This window comes from Anastrepha obliqua, chromosome 2 (genome assembly GCF_027943255.1).
Source record: "Anastrepha obliqua isolate idAnaObli1 chromosome 2, idAnaObli1_1.0, whole genome shotgun sequence".
Lineage (NCBI taxonomy): Eukaryota > Metazoa > Arthropoda > Insecta > Diptera > Tephritidae > Anastrepha > Anastrepha obliqua.
In genome coordinates this window covers 64,886,792-64,903,273 of record NC_072893.1, presented here as the reverse complement: position 1 = coordinate 64,903,273, position 16,482 = coordinate 64,886,792, and the positions used below count along the sequence as shown (strand labels likewise).

Genomic DNA, 16,482 nt, shown 5'->3' with positions numbered 1-16,482 from the left:
GATAAATGTTAAATTTCCGACGCCTGAATAGGACATGCAATCCCATACCATCACACTGCCCCCGCTGTGTTTAACTGTAGAGCATAAATTACATGGTTGAAGCGCGGTGTTTGGTTTTCTCCAAGCGCAGGGTTTCCAATCAGACCTGAAGAGGTAAAATTTGCTTTCATCCGCAAAAACAACGTACTCCCAGAACGAAATATGTCTGTGTTCAAATGTTGTCTGCAAAACTCTATTCTTTCTTTTCTATTACGAACATGACTCAGCGGCTTATTTCGGGCAGTCCTTGAATGAAAATTTTCTTCGCGCAGAACTCTACGAACAGTTTCAGGGTTACAGATCTTGCCTAAGTATTTTTCGACTACGTTCGTTAATTTTGGAGCACTTAAATCGAATTTTTCTTTAACTTTGCGAACAATCCACCTCTTATCTGCATCATTAAATGTTTTATTTGGTGCAGTTCTGCCCTTATTTTCTATCCTGTTTTCGTGGCGAATCTTTTCTATAATGTGCTCGACAGTTGAGGAACTAATAGCAACAATTTCTGCAATTTTTCGTTGGCTTTTGCCCTCTTTATACTGACGAATATCGTCTTCCCTTTCCAATGAGGTCCGTTTTCCCATTTTAAAAAATTTTAATTTTTTCAACTTTTCTGTACAACAATTTTTTAAGAATGACTTAAGACGCTAATCTAAACTGATAAAAATACATTTCACCGTTATTGCATTCTCAGAGAAAATATAAAATACACTGCATCATTTAAGCTGTGAGCATATTTTGATGAGAAAACTATTTGTTCCTAAATTTTTTCAGCAGGCTTTGTTTTTGTTATTGGTTATTGTTCTTTCTGCAGAGGTAAACAGTACATACATATCTCATTACAAGTCGTCTACTTTGTTTTTTATTAAATTTAATAAACACCGAGTCATTTTCTTTTTTCTAAAAAAGTACTAGGTACATGCATCAAATAAGCTGTGAGTCACTGCATATCTCCGGGGAAAACAGATCTCTCCCATCTTTTTTTTCCAAAAAATAATTTTTTTGAGCACTCCATTGCTCGTGCCATGAGAAATGAAGAATAACCGATCATCCTATCATATGACATGCACATAAACACATACAAACATACCTACACATATGCCTGGCATATTCGCTTTGATTGCAAGTAGCCAAATGAATTAAATTTCATTTAACAAGTAGCGAAATTGTTTCTGAGTGTGTATGTGGCTGTGTGCGTGTTTTGGAAAGTTGATTAATGAAATGAATGAATCGCTCGATTGAATGTATGGAGTTAGGAGAAGTTAGAGTTCAGGTGCGTATGCGGATTATTCGTATTTGCACAACTTTAAGATGGGGTAATTTCTACTTCGGCATGTAGGAGAATAGGTAGAGAGTATAAGTGACTGAGTTGGTTGCACATACGAAACTTTGTTCGGCAAATTTCCAGCAATAATGCATTCTATGTGTATGTATGTACTTGTGTATATCCTACTTTAATTGGGACAAACTCAAGGCGCACACCAAATAAGTTATTATGTAAAGAAAAGCCCTTTCTCGTCGAATGAGACCAGATGTGTGTCAATATGCTATATATGAGAGAGGCTTATCGAGATGCTTTTGTAATAACATCTGTCTTCAAGAGCTATTTCTCATCTGCTTTCAAGACTGGCGTTGCCTCTTTTGATTTCGAGGTGGCCGTGGAGGTTCTTCCTGATCCTGATATGCTTAAAAATTTAACAACAAAAAATTTATTAATTTACGAGTTTGTCAATTAGGTGTGAATTTGTGTTATTCTTTTGGTTATCTCAATTACTTTTATAAATATGTCAAATTTAAATACTAATTCCCTGACTTGTTACTAATTATTACTTCTTTCTTTTCGTTACAGATTCACCCAACAGACTGAAACGCCCCTCACCCACAGCGTCCGCGGAAAAGACGCAAATCACGAAAGCAGCCGGACCACCACCGAAGGTGAGTTTCTCTTTTGTCACTATTTTGATTTCTTTCTAACTCTCCATTTACTATAATGCAAGAATCTCTCCGCATACACATTCTTTTGGTGTGTGTGTGAACTCCTTTAATGCACTGAGCATAGAAATTTTAATTTCATTTAAAGCAAAATTAGGAATAATCGCACATTTGTAGGTATAAAATAATATTTAATTTTATTTTTTAATTGCGACTTGTTGCACAAATAACCTCGTATGAGAAACTTATAACTAATAGCTGTGTGCCTGTAGTAGTTACTGCTTTCGTTATTTGCTCATTGTAACAATTTGTGTATGTTTTTCATGTAGTCGATTTTTAGTTTTGAAAATTTTTTATGCATTCCGCGCACTAACAATTCACTGTTTTCATTAATATTTCTATTTTTTATGTATACATATATATTTGTTTTTGTTAACTGTCTCATGTCAGTATTATAAGTATCATATTTTTGCTTGGTTTACATAATTTAAAGTTCACATTATTTTAATGACTTTAATAAAATATTTGTTTAGGTGGCGCAAAATTAATCATCCAATTTTGTTTTTGAATAACTTTTTTATTAAATAAAAAAAAAAAAATTAAAATAATATATATATTGAGTGATGAAAATCTTTATGTTGACCTTTACGCGCTTCATTTTAGGTATGTTTGTATACTGCAGTTGTCTAGTTCAGAAATATCAAATAATGACTGATGTACGACGCCATTTGCAAAAATTGTTAATGTTCCGATAGGTTGATTAATTTTGTGCCATCTTATATGTATGTATGTAAATAGTTTTTAAAATTTTGGAAAGTTTCAAATATATGTTTTCTTATAATAGCTAATAGCTAAGGGCCACCACCAAAAGTTCATACTGCATTTTCTTTTTATAATCAGTTATTATTTGTGAAAGTTAGCTGCGGAACTAAATTCTGCTTATTAAAACTCTTTATAAAGGGCTTGGATGTGCATATGCAGAAAACGTTTTTTCGGGGTTAGGTTAGACGCAATTGCAGCTGATTTTTTTTATGAAATAAAATGATTTTTTAACAGTCAACTAATTGGTCAAACACTTTGCTGAGTAGATCGCATAAAACAATTTATAGAGTTTTCACACCACCATTATAAATTTATTTGAATTTTCATTAGAGTCGAGTGACTAAATTTTCAAGAAGTGAAGCGGTTTACTCATTATTTTCCAAGGTTTTTCAGATTTAAAATTACATAATAATTCAAAATGTGGACTAAACACAGTGAGACAAATCTGATAATTAAAGCTCAAACATTTTAAAGGTCGCAATTTGCAACTGAATAACGATTTTGTGATTGCAGCTTAATAAAACTCTTAAAAAAGAAAATTCAAAATCAAATAAAAAAAAAAAAATTATAAAAAACAAATTACAAAGAAAATGTTTAACTACAAATAAAAAAATAAGAAATAAATAAATAACAAAAAAAAAAATACACAAAACAAATTACAAAGAAAAGCTTTAACTATAAATAAAAAAAATTATTAAACAAAGGTTAAAAAAATATTTAAATTAAATTAATTTTGTTCACATTTTAAGAAAACCATCCGAAGAAGCTTTTTATCCTCCAAACTCAAATTATAAACAAACAAAATATATAAACAGCTTTAAAATGTAATTTTGAAAGAAAAAGATCATCATACCCCTCAAAAAAAAATATATCCTTTAATAAAAATATGAAGTGCATTTGCAAAATTTTATAAAAAAAATTTTTATTAAAAGGGCTTTTTTGAAAACCAAAAAAAAAAACAAAAAGTTACAAAAAAAAATGGCAAAAAACAAATTATAAAGAAAATTTTTAAGTACAAATAAAAAAAATATTAGAGCAAAGGTTAAAAAAATATTTTAATTTAATTTAATTTTGTTCACATTTTAAGAAAATCACCGGATATAAGAAGGCTTTTATCCTCCTAAGAAATTTATATAGGGCTATTTTGAAAACCAAAAAACAAAAAAAAATATACAATAAATAAATAAATAACAACAAAAAACAAAAAAAAAAATACACAAAACAAATTACAAAGAAAAGTTTTAACTATAAATAAAAAAAATTATTCAACAAAGGTTAAAAAAATATTTAAATTAAATTAATTTTGTTCACATTTTAAGAAAATCATCCGTAATAAGAAGCTTTTTATCCTCCAAACTCAAATTATAAACAAACAAAATATATAAACAGCTTTAAAATGTAATTTTGAAAGAAAAAGATCATCATACCCCTCAAAAAAAATATATCCTTCAATAAAAATATGAAGTGCGTTTTCAAAATTTTATAAAAAAAAAATTTTATTAAAAAATTTTAGTCTTTTTAATTTTAGAAGTAGTCGCGTTCGTGATTGTTTTAATTATTTTTTGGCAAGCAAGAGGCTATGTGCTTCAAAAATAATATTTTTATTGTCATAACTTTTTTTATTTTATTTATAAAAAAATTTAAGTTTTTTAATTTTTTTTTATAATTTTAATTTTTTTATTTTTGTTTTTTTTTTAATTTTATTTTTGAAAATATTATTTGAGAATTTTGTTTTTTAATTTTTTAAGTTCGCTTTCTAACATTCATTAATTCCTTCTACGCTCACTCTATCAGACCACACTTCTGCACCAAAATTATTCTAAGTCAGCTGTAGTGCACTTTGTAACATCACCATAGCCGGTAATGAATCCATTCCATCTCTTCTACATCTTAATAAATTCTATAGGGAGAAATTTTAGGTGAAATAAACCATTATTTTCAAAAATTGGTCTAATAACTCAGTGCCAGGTTAGGTTAGGTAGTGCTGGATGATCTGTAAAAATATGATCTATAAAAAATTGTGTTGCCAATTATTATTTTATGTAATTCTTAATGCATGTCTTCGCGAGTTTTATTAAGCTTTTCAGCCTTTGGTCAGCAATATCCTTCAAGCATGAGAAATATCTTGATCCTCAGCACATTTGTCGATGTGTTCCAAAGTAGCATTCGCTTCGTTCCATGGGTTGCACGCATCTGCACTAACCCCAATTTGGCTGCGTGATGTGGGGTAAGACAGTGTCCCCCGTCAGTATATATTTTATCCTTTTATAGGCCTCAACAAAATTTTTCCACTGGTCCCGATTTTGCGCCAGTAATTTAATTTCGTGTATTCGTCTTCGCCATCTCCATCTCTATCATCTGTCTCCATGTGTTGACGGTCTTTCTCTGCGACGGATGCCCTGCGCGTTCCACTCAATTGCATTTCCGGTGATGTCGTTGTACTCGTTAGTACTCCAACCAATATTTTGCAGTCTTTTCTAGAGAGTGACAAAATAAGTAATAAAGTAGTTTTCGCATTCCAAGTTCTTAGCAGAGCTTTGGCAGTTTTGTAAGAGGTGGAGTGTTTCCCTATCGACTACGTTTCCAGAGCTAGTTCCGCATTCAGTTCCGTTTACAGAAAGAAGAAACCGTATGAATACCTGCATTAGCGAGGTCATCGGTCCCCTCTCGATTCCTTCTACGCAGTAAAAAGTGGCCTGCCCATTTCCGCAGAGTTCATCCAGTGCCAAGCCTTTAAACGATTTTGAAAATATCGATCTTTTGTTAAGTTTAAGGTATCACAAAAAAGTGATTGTGTAGACACATCTGCTTCGCTGATTTGCGGAATACCTTTCTTAGCCATCTGACTATACAATTCCCTGCAAAAATTCCTAGTTTGATCTATGGCATTTAATACGGCACTGATATACGAGTATTCATTGATTTTCCTCAGTAGATCACCAAAAAATATGTGTAAAGAGATATCGCTGATTCGTTATACCAAGTCCTGCTTCGCCATAACAGTCGCTATTTAATTTCCTTAAAATTCTATCCAGTTGAGTTGACCCAGAGTCTTACGTTATTTCTAACAATTTTTCATTTCACTAATCTGAAACATTTGACCTTCAGTGAAGCATGACAGCCAGATGCAGGATATAGAAAAACTGCTGCCTTCTCTGTTGCAGAAATCCTGCCTGGAAGGCGCTCGAGTTCTCGCACAAATAATCTACCCTTGAGTAGAGGCATGCCAGTTTCAATCCTATATCTTCGAGAATTCGCTGTGTTTAGTAAGCAATCTTCCCTAGCCGAAAAAAGCCAAACTGACGTAATATTATCTACGCTTGAACGCTAAATTTAAATTTAGTTTCAATAAATTCTCTAGGATTTTTGAAACATGACTCCCTCCAAAGCGCTGTCGTTCCCTCGACAGTCTGTTCTACATCAGCGGAACAACCCCGATGTTTATCCCGCCAAGGACTGTCACTTCAGCAGCATTCCTCAAATATTTATGGGGAAGGTTTATGCTGTTACAACAACAACGATAACCAACCTGCTTATTTGTCTGATAGCCCAAGATTTTTGAGTGATCTTACGTATTTTTAAAGGTTAGCACAAAAGATCTGTAGGGTGCAGAGCAGGCATTCTCTTAATTCCTCTTTAATTTTCTAAATATTTATAAACTCCATGCCTAGAAGCTTTACTTTAGCCCATATACAGGGTAGCCAATATTCGACGGACCCATCTGGGAACCCTGTATCTTTTGACAGAGAAGTCAGATCGTTTAATGACATACCGTGTTGGAAGCGTCAGTCCAAGCAGATTTTTACCATGGAGCAGTACACGCCACGCGAGCGCTCCCAAATTGTTGAAATTTACATTCAACAAAAGAAGTCAATTGTGAAAACTCAACGTGCGTATAAAAAATTAAATAATGTGACAAGTGTGCCTTCTAAGAACACCATTAAACGTTTGCACGAAAGGTTTTCGACTGGTGATGCTCTTTCTAATCCAAAGAGGCCAAATCAAAACCGACCAAGGCGTCGCCAAGGACATCCCAAAATCGCCGTTCTCAGCAGTTGGGCATTGCTCGGACCACTTTACAACTAATTATCCGCATTGATTTGCATTTATTCCCGTATAAGATTCAATTGACGTAAAGCCTGCGGACAAGCCTCGTCGATTGGAAAGAGCCAAAAAAACACATGGGTCCGTCGAATATGGGCAACCCTGTATTAAGCTTATTTAATTATTTTTTGGCCAAGTGAACCACTGTAGCCCATAATTTTCCAAAACTCCAAAGTCAGTATTATGAAAGCGGTTTGGAAATCTCCCAGAACGGTGTCCATTAAATGGACCAGTACTATTCACCCACGTCTGGGTCCACCATATTTGTAGCCAGCTTCATGCTATAGGCTCGACTTCTAATGACTCAGTGCCGTCATACCAGTGGTATGTGTGGCATGCTCTCAGCTTCCTCTCGCGTGGGCGTATGGATGTTATACGCTATCGAGGTTTCTTTTGCATCTGCAGCAAAGAAGATGTTGCGGTAATATTATACCGTCTTATGCTGTCAGTTCGTAAACAGTCCACCTCCTATCGAGGGTTGATTTGTTTTTTGCTCTGCGTTTTGCGCTGCCAGTCCGCGCATTGTACGTGTAGCATTATCCTCTTTGCAAAACTTTTAACTGCGTTTCAACAGTCATGTGATGCACACATTTTATCGATTAACCTGTCTGGGCTCAGTTCTTCAGCAAAGACTAACTCAACCGTTCGGCGTTCTTCGTTGAAACGATCACAGTAGGAGAACACGTGCTCCACGCTTTCTATTGCATTGTTGCAGCTTGGACAAAACGAAGTGTGCTCCGTGTGAAAACGAGAAACATCCGTGACCGCTCAATATTTTGGTTAAATAGTGACCTACGTCACCGTGCCTTCTGGTCACCGGTCGTCTTCGTCGAACTCATCGAAAGGTAGACGCAGGAAAGTTGCTGTTTTGTCAGGTTGGGTCCAGAGGGAGAAGGGTGTTAAATGAGTAGGTTTAGTAAGGCATGTGAAAAGGTGGCTAGTGTCTTGCGGGCTGCCTTCTCATGCAGGGCATATGTTTAGAATGTCGGGGTCAATTTTGGATAAGTGTGAATTTAACTTGCTACAATATCCAGAACGTAATTGTGTCAGTGTTATGCGGGTCTCACGGGGATGCTGGTGATCTTCATCTGCTGTAGGTCGTGGTTGGACTCCAATTACGGCATTCGGTAGTTGGGAGCAACCACTCTCTTTCAGTTTAGCTCATACATTTATTTGCAAGTATTATTATTAGTATTTTATGCAACCAATTAACTATCTGCTGAAAATTTTGTAAATCATAGAACACTTGGCCAGATTCTAATTCACCCATCTAAAGGCTTGCTCGCTCTATATATTGCTTATATGTGGCAATAAGTGTGTGTATGTATGTATGTATGTATTAGTGCATATATTCACTGCATCCATCCATACCTTATCTAGACTTACCTTGACTTGTGCGTTCTGCAGTCAATTCCTGCTAACACATTGGCACAATTCCCCAGTTTGCAATCCCAACAAACACAAAAAAAAATCGCAAACAAAAAAATGCTGAAAAAGTTCTTTGAGAAAGCAGCGTGTAGAAAAACACGCAACAACAAAAATTGCTAAGGCCATAGAAAATGTAGGCAAAGCGTTTCAATGAAGCGCTTGACTGCATAGCGAAAGGAAATCACAATACAAGCACACACTACAATTTGTACAATAACAACATTTAAGCAACTTCAACAACAATAATAGCAACAACAACAACAACCACAAAAACCTACCTCTCAGCTGTTTAGTTGCAACAAAATACTTGTAACTTCTTGCCAATAAACCCCATAAAATGCGCAGAATTTTAACCAAAGTCTCAAGAACTCATCGAACTGTTGTTGGCTGCAGCAGCGGCGAATGGCTAGAACATGTGCATTGCTGGCGGCAACTAAGTAGGTATGCAAGTGATTGTTGTTGTTAGCGATCGTGCCAAGAAGTCACATAGATGTAGATATGTACACATACATACATACATACATACATACATACATACATACATACATACATACATACATACATACAAACACACATAAATATTTCGGCCGGCTGCATTGTCGATCGGCTCGTGCATCTCTGCTGTGCTTGCGCACGCATGTTGCACATTTTTGTTGTTGTTGTCGCTTTGCTGGATATGGTTATTTTTCTCATATTATTCTTCCTGCATAGTTTCTGTGCTAGTTTTCCAGCGTTTGGTTTTTATGGCATAAGACCTTTTAAGGCATCATTTGAACGAGGCCTTCGTCCGCCGTGCAGTTGAGTAGAGTTTCCGCTTTTGTTGTTATTGCATTTCATTTGAACTGATTTGTGTACATACAGTTGTACATATAACACATACATACATGTTCCTGCATGCATGTGCATGTATGGGTTTGCAAAAGTTTACTAGCTGGAAAATTATTGAAACGCTTCCTACTTTTTTTTTAATTCTTAAATGCTTGGGGTAAGCGATTTTTTGTCCTCACCTCATGAAAATATAGTTTTTATGCAGATTTCTTCAGTTAAGCACTAAGGAATCCAATTTCAGCTATCCGATTACACATTTGCTCCACTGCATCATTACCTATGAATGTAAATGGGGTATTTAATTGCCTTACTAAACACCAACAAAATGGTTTGTAAATTTCGCATTAAAAACAAGAGAGTTCTTTTCATTGACAGTGCTTTAATTATCTCTTTTTCAATAACGCTCTGTGGATAGTGACTCTCTTTCAATGTATAAAACATGTACATGCGCCACCTGGTGAGCGTTAGTACAACTAGTTTAGCATAGTTTCACACCACATAAAGAAAACAAGTTACCCCAATACACCGTAGATGTCGCAGCTACCTTTCTTAACTGACAGCCAGCTGGCAGCGTCACCTTCAGTCGAGCAACAACTGTAATGTGAAGCTGTCAAATACGTTTGCCAAAATGGCACTCTCAATTTTGATTCTCTTTTCTCATTTCCAATCTGTCCAGCAGTCCATTTGAAAGTGATTTGCTGGGTGGGTGCATTTGCCACCTTCTTCGCACTGACATTCCTTATTTTGATTTTATACAAAACAAAAATTTTAGTGCAAAAAGTACAATTAAATGAAGAAAAATCATAATTTTTTAGAAAAAGTGTGAAAAAAATATAAAAGCACAAAAAAAGTGAAAATTCTAAAACTCAATTGCAATTTGTTAGTGAGCAAAATAAGAAAGAAAGATCGATCGGAGGGTTGTGCAGAAAAACGGAAAAGCTAAACGAATTGGGCTTGCCTAAAAAAGTGCATCCGCTAGCTGCGTCGGCTGCGGTGGAACAGCCTGAAGTGTAGGTAAACAAAGTGTAATATATTTTAGTGCACATGAAAATTCGATAAAACTGTAACAGTAGATTGCTTTATTGCTTGCGCTTGGAAGCCTTTCACATTTAATTGGTACGTGGCATTGGTGGAGTTGGTGCAAATCGACTAGCCGGCTTTGCATGGCAACAAAACTTGAAGAAGGTAAACAACGTTGAAATCATCTTATTCATCGACGTTTCTAATTATTCTGTTAAATTTATGTGCATGTGGAATAAAAATATGAAATTATGTTCATTCCGCTGCGGGGTGAGCAGCTTTTGTGACTGTTTCGAATGTGATCGCCAACAGTAGTGACTCATTAGCAAGACATTTATCGGCACATTCTCTTCACTTGAAAACAATCAAAAAATACATGCAAATATTTCAAATGGAAGATTCATTTCGTAATTATCATAAAAGCAGGTATGCATATGGAAAGGTTGCTAATTTCTCAAAGCAACAGAAATTTACATATGTATGTTTGTGCATGTGTTAGTACATATGTACGTACATGTCGCAATGGCAATGGCAATAAACGCCTATCGCAACAAACAGCAATCATGGTTGTTTACTAGTGATAAGAAATGACGCCACCACCAGCCATGGTGACTGATTGGAAAAGTATGTATGTATGTATGTGCTCAGCTGGCGCTCATAGCGAATAAGCTATGACAAGGCCGTTTTCCCCAAGTTGTTAAAAAGCTGGGACATTCATGATTTGATATGAAACATAATGTGCTTTGGAACGAGTTGACAAATTTTAACTATAATTTAATAAAATCTCAATACGTTGAGTGTGCAGCTAAGTCGTCTTTTCCAACTGTCGGTTGCATTACACATGAACATTTTCTCAGCTTAGTCATTGTGCTCGCTTGTGGTCAAGCAGCGCGACAGGGTTGAGAGGTGTTAATGTAAAACCAGAGAACGTAAAACCGCATAAGAATGTCAAAAGCGAATATGAAAATTATTTATTTACTTTTGCCAATTCTCCAAAGTGATGTGTTTTTACTGTTGTTTGTCGGAATGCTGAATTTGTATGATTATGCTAATGCACGTAACTGTTCAAAGCGGCTAAAACAGTTAAACACTTAATGATTTCTTGTTTTTTCATATATTTTTAATATTTCTGCGCTAAAGGTGACGACAGCCAGTATTCATAGTTGATGCTGTTTGTTAATAAGCTGAAGTTTAGAAAAATTTTAATCATATACTTAGTTTATCTTGAAAAAGGATGCTATGAAAGCAGGTTTGCCCATGTACATACATACATACATATGTAAAAGAAGTGTGCGTTTGTGTGTTCAGTGCTAGTTTCTCAGGTGTTTTTGTGCTTATAAAACAAAGCAGTTATTATTAAGAACTTTTCGCGGATCATATTTGTTATGTTCGTATGCTAATTTTGGTGCTTCAGTGCGTATTTTAGCAAAATAGGCTATTAAGTATGGAATACCAGAAAAAAATATTACGTTTTATTATTGTCGGTGTTGTTTTCACTACAGCAGCACCAATTTTAAGCGCTACCTGAGACGGATTTATGCTGTCATCGCAGTCATGTAACGGTGGGAATTGAGCTGCCTTGATGGTGTCAGAAAAGTAGTGTTATTTTAGTTGATTTAAGGGGTTATATACCTTGTGGTCCGGTGAAATTAGCGAAAGTTGGGTTTTTTTTAAAGATATGTAGCAATAATTTTATTGTATAAAAGTTTTTATTATTGGATATTACAATGTTTAAAGAAAAAAAAGGCTTTGTTTGTGTAAAAATATTTAAAAATGGCGGAGTTATGGCGTTTTCCCCCAAGACCCTTTTTTTGGAAGAGGCTTGCGGTGGACGCGATTCAAGTCCACCAAGTCAACCGAAATCAAAAAATCGAAAAGATTTCATTAGTATAGGGTTATATCTTCTTAGTGAACGATCAACATATTAAATATTTTGATTTTTGTGAAAATAGGAACATGTTTTTAAAAAACTCCACTTCTACAGTCCTAAAATTGGCATTAAAAAATTCATATCTGCAAAATAAAAATTTACACATAAAAAGTTGATCGTTCACTAAGAGGCGACATCAATTACGAACAATTTAAAAAAAAAAGTATAAAAATCGGTTGAATACTTTTTTTGCAATCGCGTCCACCGCAAAAGCATTTTTGGAAAAACACGTTTTTGAGATAATCGCGTTTAAAGTTTCAAGCGCTGCATGAGGCCGTACGCTCAGGACGTGACGACGCACAATTTAAAACGCTGTAACTTTCGATCTATTGCTCAGATCTCTATGAAATTTTTGGAAAATGTTCTCAAGGGATTGTACTTTACGATAAAGAAATAAAATTTATTTTGATTTTTTTGAAAAACACAAGGTATATAACCCCTTAAGTGAGTATGCCAAGTTGTGATTAGAATGGAATGGATTTCACTTGAGACTTAAAAACAACAAACAACTCACCTCGACATGAAATTTTACACCTCGCATAACAAGAACCTAAAATAATTTGTAGACTTGTCCAAATAAATAAGATAATTTTAAACCTCGGTTGGGCTGCCGGGTCTGGCCAGATATGAATTTAACATATTCCTATTATAGCATATTTCTATTATAGCTAAATGGACACCTGTATAGGATCAGAGTTATTTTGCGAAGAGCTTTCTATTAGTGAATCCTTTAAACTACCGGATCACTGTAGTGTTTTTCAAGCGAAAATAAACGCTATTCATGAAGCCTTCAAATGGTTAAAGATAAACAGAATATCATCAACGGATATCTGCATTCTATCAAACAGCTAAGCTGCCCTACGAGCCCTGCATGCATTCCAAACAACATCAAGGCGTGTCTTGCGTTGTCGCCAATCTCTAAATGAGATAGCCAAACAATATCGTATAATCTTATGCTGGGTTACAGAGATATACCAGGCCACAGAGATATACCAGGGAACTGCAGGGCAGACCAACTTGCAAGAGAAGGTACCTGTATGCCAGACATAAGTAATTTTATGTAGATACCTCTCGCAACTTGTAAGCTTCTCATTAAGCAGGCATTAATCAGTTCTGCAAATCAAAGATGGATTGGCGTTAACACCTGTGAAATTGCTAGGCAAACATGGCCAAGGCTAAATTTACGTATGTCCAAGAGTATTACAAAACTGAATAGACTTCAAATCAGGACCTTAGTAGGGGCCCTCACAGGACATTGTCTCATAGGAAATCATGCAAAGAGATTAGGCGTTTACACGCATGTCGTAGCTGCAGAAATGAGGAGGAGTTGGAAACAGTTCAGCACCTTTTTTCCACATGCCCAGCTCTAGCCAGAAGTAGGAACCAAATTTTTAAAATCCTACTTCTTAACGAATATAGATAATCTATACACTTTAGGTATCAACAACCTTTTACGCTTTGTCAAAAGCTCAGGTTGGTTTAATATGAAGAGGGTAATGTGGCCCAGCCACCGCGGCTCATAACGGACCTATTTCGTGGTCTAAGTGGCATCGTTGTCTCTATGTGCGATGCGGCTGCCAAACCTAACCTAACCTATTATAGCTAACGACTTGAGCTTCCAGATAGCTTCCTAAAACTTAATTTTCTATCGATTTATGGATATAACCTTTTAAAAAGAATCCTCAAACAACACGAAAAAAGGCCAAACCCGGGTGCCTAACCGCAGATTTTAAAAAAGGTGTCCAACAGAGGGTTAGTTTTTTTAATTTTTATTCCTGTTTAAATTCGCTGAGTTTTTAATTATATTGCATGCAGAAAAAAATTAATAAAATTCGGTTAAATAATGTTTCTTATCCTCGTTAGAAGAATATAACTTACTAAGTTTCAATAAACTTTAAACAATTAACTTTTAAATGATTAACTCAGAAATGGTGTCATATGCATTGTGCTTTGAAAGGCCAGGCCATACACTACCTGCCACTAGTTTTCGGCGATCGAAACCGCCTAGTTTAAAATCAGCCTGTGTTCTCACGACAGTTGGAACGGCTAGGATTTACATGTGGCCAAGGACTGCCACTTTAGCAGCATTGCCCAAACATTTGTGGGAATGTTTATGGTTTACAACAACAACAACAAAACTAACATTTTGAAAATTTGTAACAATTTTTTTTCAACATTTCACCGAATACATCTTCTATCGAGGTTACGTCAGAGGCTACAGGCAGCTCTATGCTACCGGAAAGACTCTGATTTATGTGTTTCGCCGAAAGTTGGTTTTACGTTACCGAAACGATCCGGATTTATATCCAGCCAAGGACTGTCACTCCAGCAGCATTCCCCGTGAGTACATAAGTATGGGAAATGTTTATGCTGCTACCACAACAACAACTCTGGTTAGAGGTGATCAGAGGCCCGAAAAAATGATGATTTTAAATACAGTAGGTTCTGTTTTTATGCGGTAGATACGTTCCGCAAGAAACAGCATAAAGAAAAAACAGCATAAAAAAAGCTACTAGTTCTATAGTAAAACTATAGATACGTTTCAAATGCTAAAACCGCATAAATCTGAAATAATCGCATAAAAAAGGGCACTAGTCCCATATTATTACTATAGATACGTTCCATAGACCGCATGAATCTGAAATAATTAAATAAAATCGCATAAACAAAATATTGTATCTTTGAAAATTATATCTTTATATATCTTCCATACTTGTAGGGTTAGCATTTCTGATGAAATCTGTGATGAGTTTTTGCTTAGCTGGTTTAGAATCTTGTTTATATGTACAATTCCCCATAGGTCGACATGCATTTTGTAATTTAAAAAAAAACCGCACTATTTCAAAACCGCATAAAAAAAAGCCGCATAAAAACAGAACCTACTGTAATTTGTTTCTGCTAGTCAATTATGTACTTTATTTCAGAAAAATAAAAACATAGCATTAATAAATCTTATTTCGACTTGACTTTAGCAAAATTAAAAAAAAAAAATAATAATAATAATTTTAAAAGTTATCGCAGATTGTGTGGAGCCCGTTTCTCAAGAAGTCACTTGCGGTAATCATCACAAGTCCTTGGAGATTCATCTGAAATCAATCGGACAAGAGAAATTAGTTTTATTAATAGATAATCTTGTGCCTTATCGAAGCTTTTTTTCAAAATTAACAATATTTTCGAGAAAAAACCGACAAATAATCGAAATTAAAAAAAAAATTCTTCGATGAGGCACGAGTTTTTTATGTTTTTCAAAAGCAGTGTACATTTTATTGAAATCTACGAAGCGGTTTTTAAGTTACAGTGATCACCAGTTCAAAAAACATAGTTTTGAGGAAAATGCATTTAAAGTTTTGCTATCGAACGCCCGAGCGCCCTGAATAACTCCAAAAGTATTTGTTGGATTCACTTAAAATTTGCACACAATATTTTTAAGATATTATACTTTAAGAAAATGCCAAAAAAGAGAGGTGACAGTGGGTTATACGCTATCGGAAAGACTCTGATTTATATCTGGTCAAGGACCGTCCCTTCAATAGTATTCACATAAAATGTATTGAGAATATTTTATAATGGTACAAAACAACAACAACAAATGTGTTTGCTTCTCTACCCAGGAAACTGAGACCATCCTTTTATTTTCGCTAACACTGGCGTGTCATTTGGCCAATGCTAATAATTAAACCCCTTCGGGGCTCGAGAAAATAAACAAAACACAGATGGCACATGCAAAACGACAGGAACGGATGAATTCTCTTCTTCTTCTTAATTGGCGCGATAACTGCTTCAGCGATTTTGACCAAGTTTAACAAAACGCGCCAGTCGTTTCTTTCTCGTGCTAACCGGCGACAGTGACGTCAAGGCCTTCCTCTTCCTGTGCTACCACCAGCTGGTACCGCATCGATCGCCTGAGATATTCGCCATTGCCAACGTGCAAAGGTCCAAAAATCTTGTGCAGAATCTTTCTCTCAAACACTCCAAGCGTCGCTTCATCGGATGTTGTCATCGCCCACGCTTCTGCGCCATACGTTAAGACGGGCATGATGAGAGCCTTATAGAGTGTTAGTTTTGTTCGTCAAGAGAAGACTTTACTACTCATTTGCCTACTTAATCCAAAGTAGCACTTGTTGGCAAGAGAGATTCTGCGTTGGATTTCCAGGCTGGCATTGTTATCGGTGTTAGTGCGGGTTCCTAAATAAACGAAGTGTGTTGCAACCAAGGATAAATTACATAAAATAATTCTAAATAAAACTGTAGTGTAACTCTTCTAGCATCTGAATTTATATTTTCGAAGTGGTCCGTCGTCAGCTACCCAGGCCTTGGTGAAAACCTAATTGTCATTACAAGCTAACCGACGGTTAACTAACCTCGACCTTGAGAAATGT

General features: G+C 35.5%; 1 protein-coding gene across 9 annotated transcripts in view; it reads left to right on the top strand.

The window, feature by feature from the left end:
- LOC129239531 (MICAL-like protein 1) overlaps positions 1-16,482 on the top strand; it is a 234,199-nt gene that overhangs the window by 150,570 nt on the left and 67,147 nt on the right. For 3 of the 9 annotated variants that reach the window (XM_054875078.1, XM_054875077.1, XM_054875079.1), the window contains exon 5: positions 1,889-1,974. In XM_054875078.1, coding sequence (XP_054731053.1) covers positions 1,889-1,974 — 86 coding nt within the window. The other 6 variants (XM_054875085.1, XM_054875082.1, XM_054875081.1 and 3 more) reach the window with 5 other exon arrangements.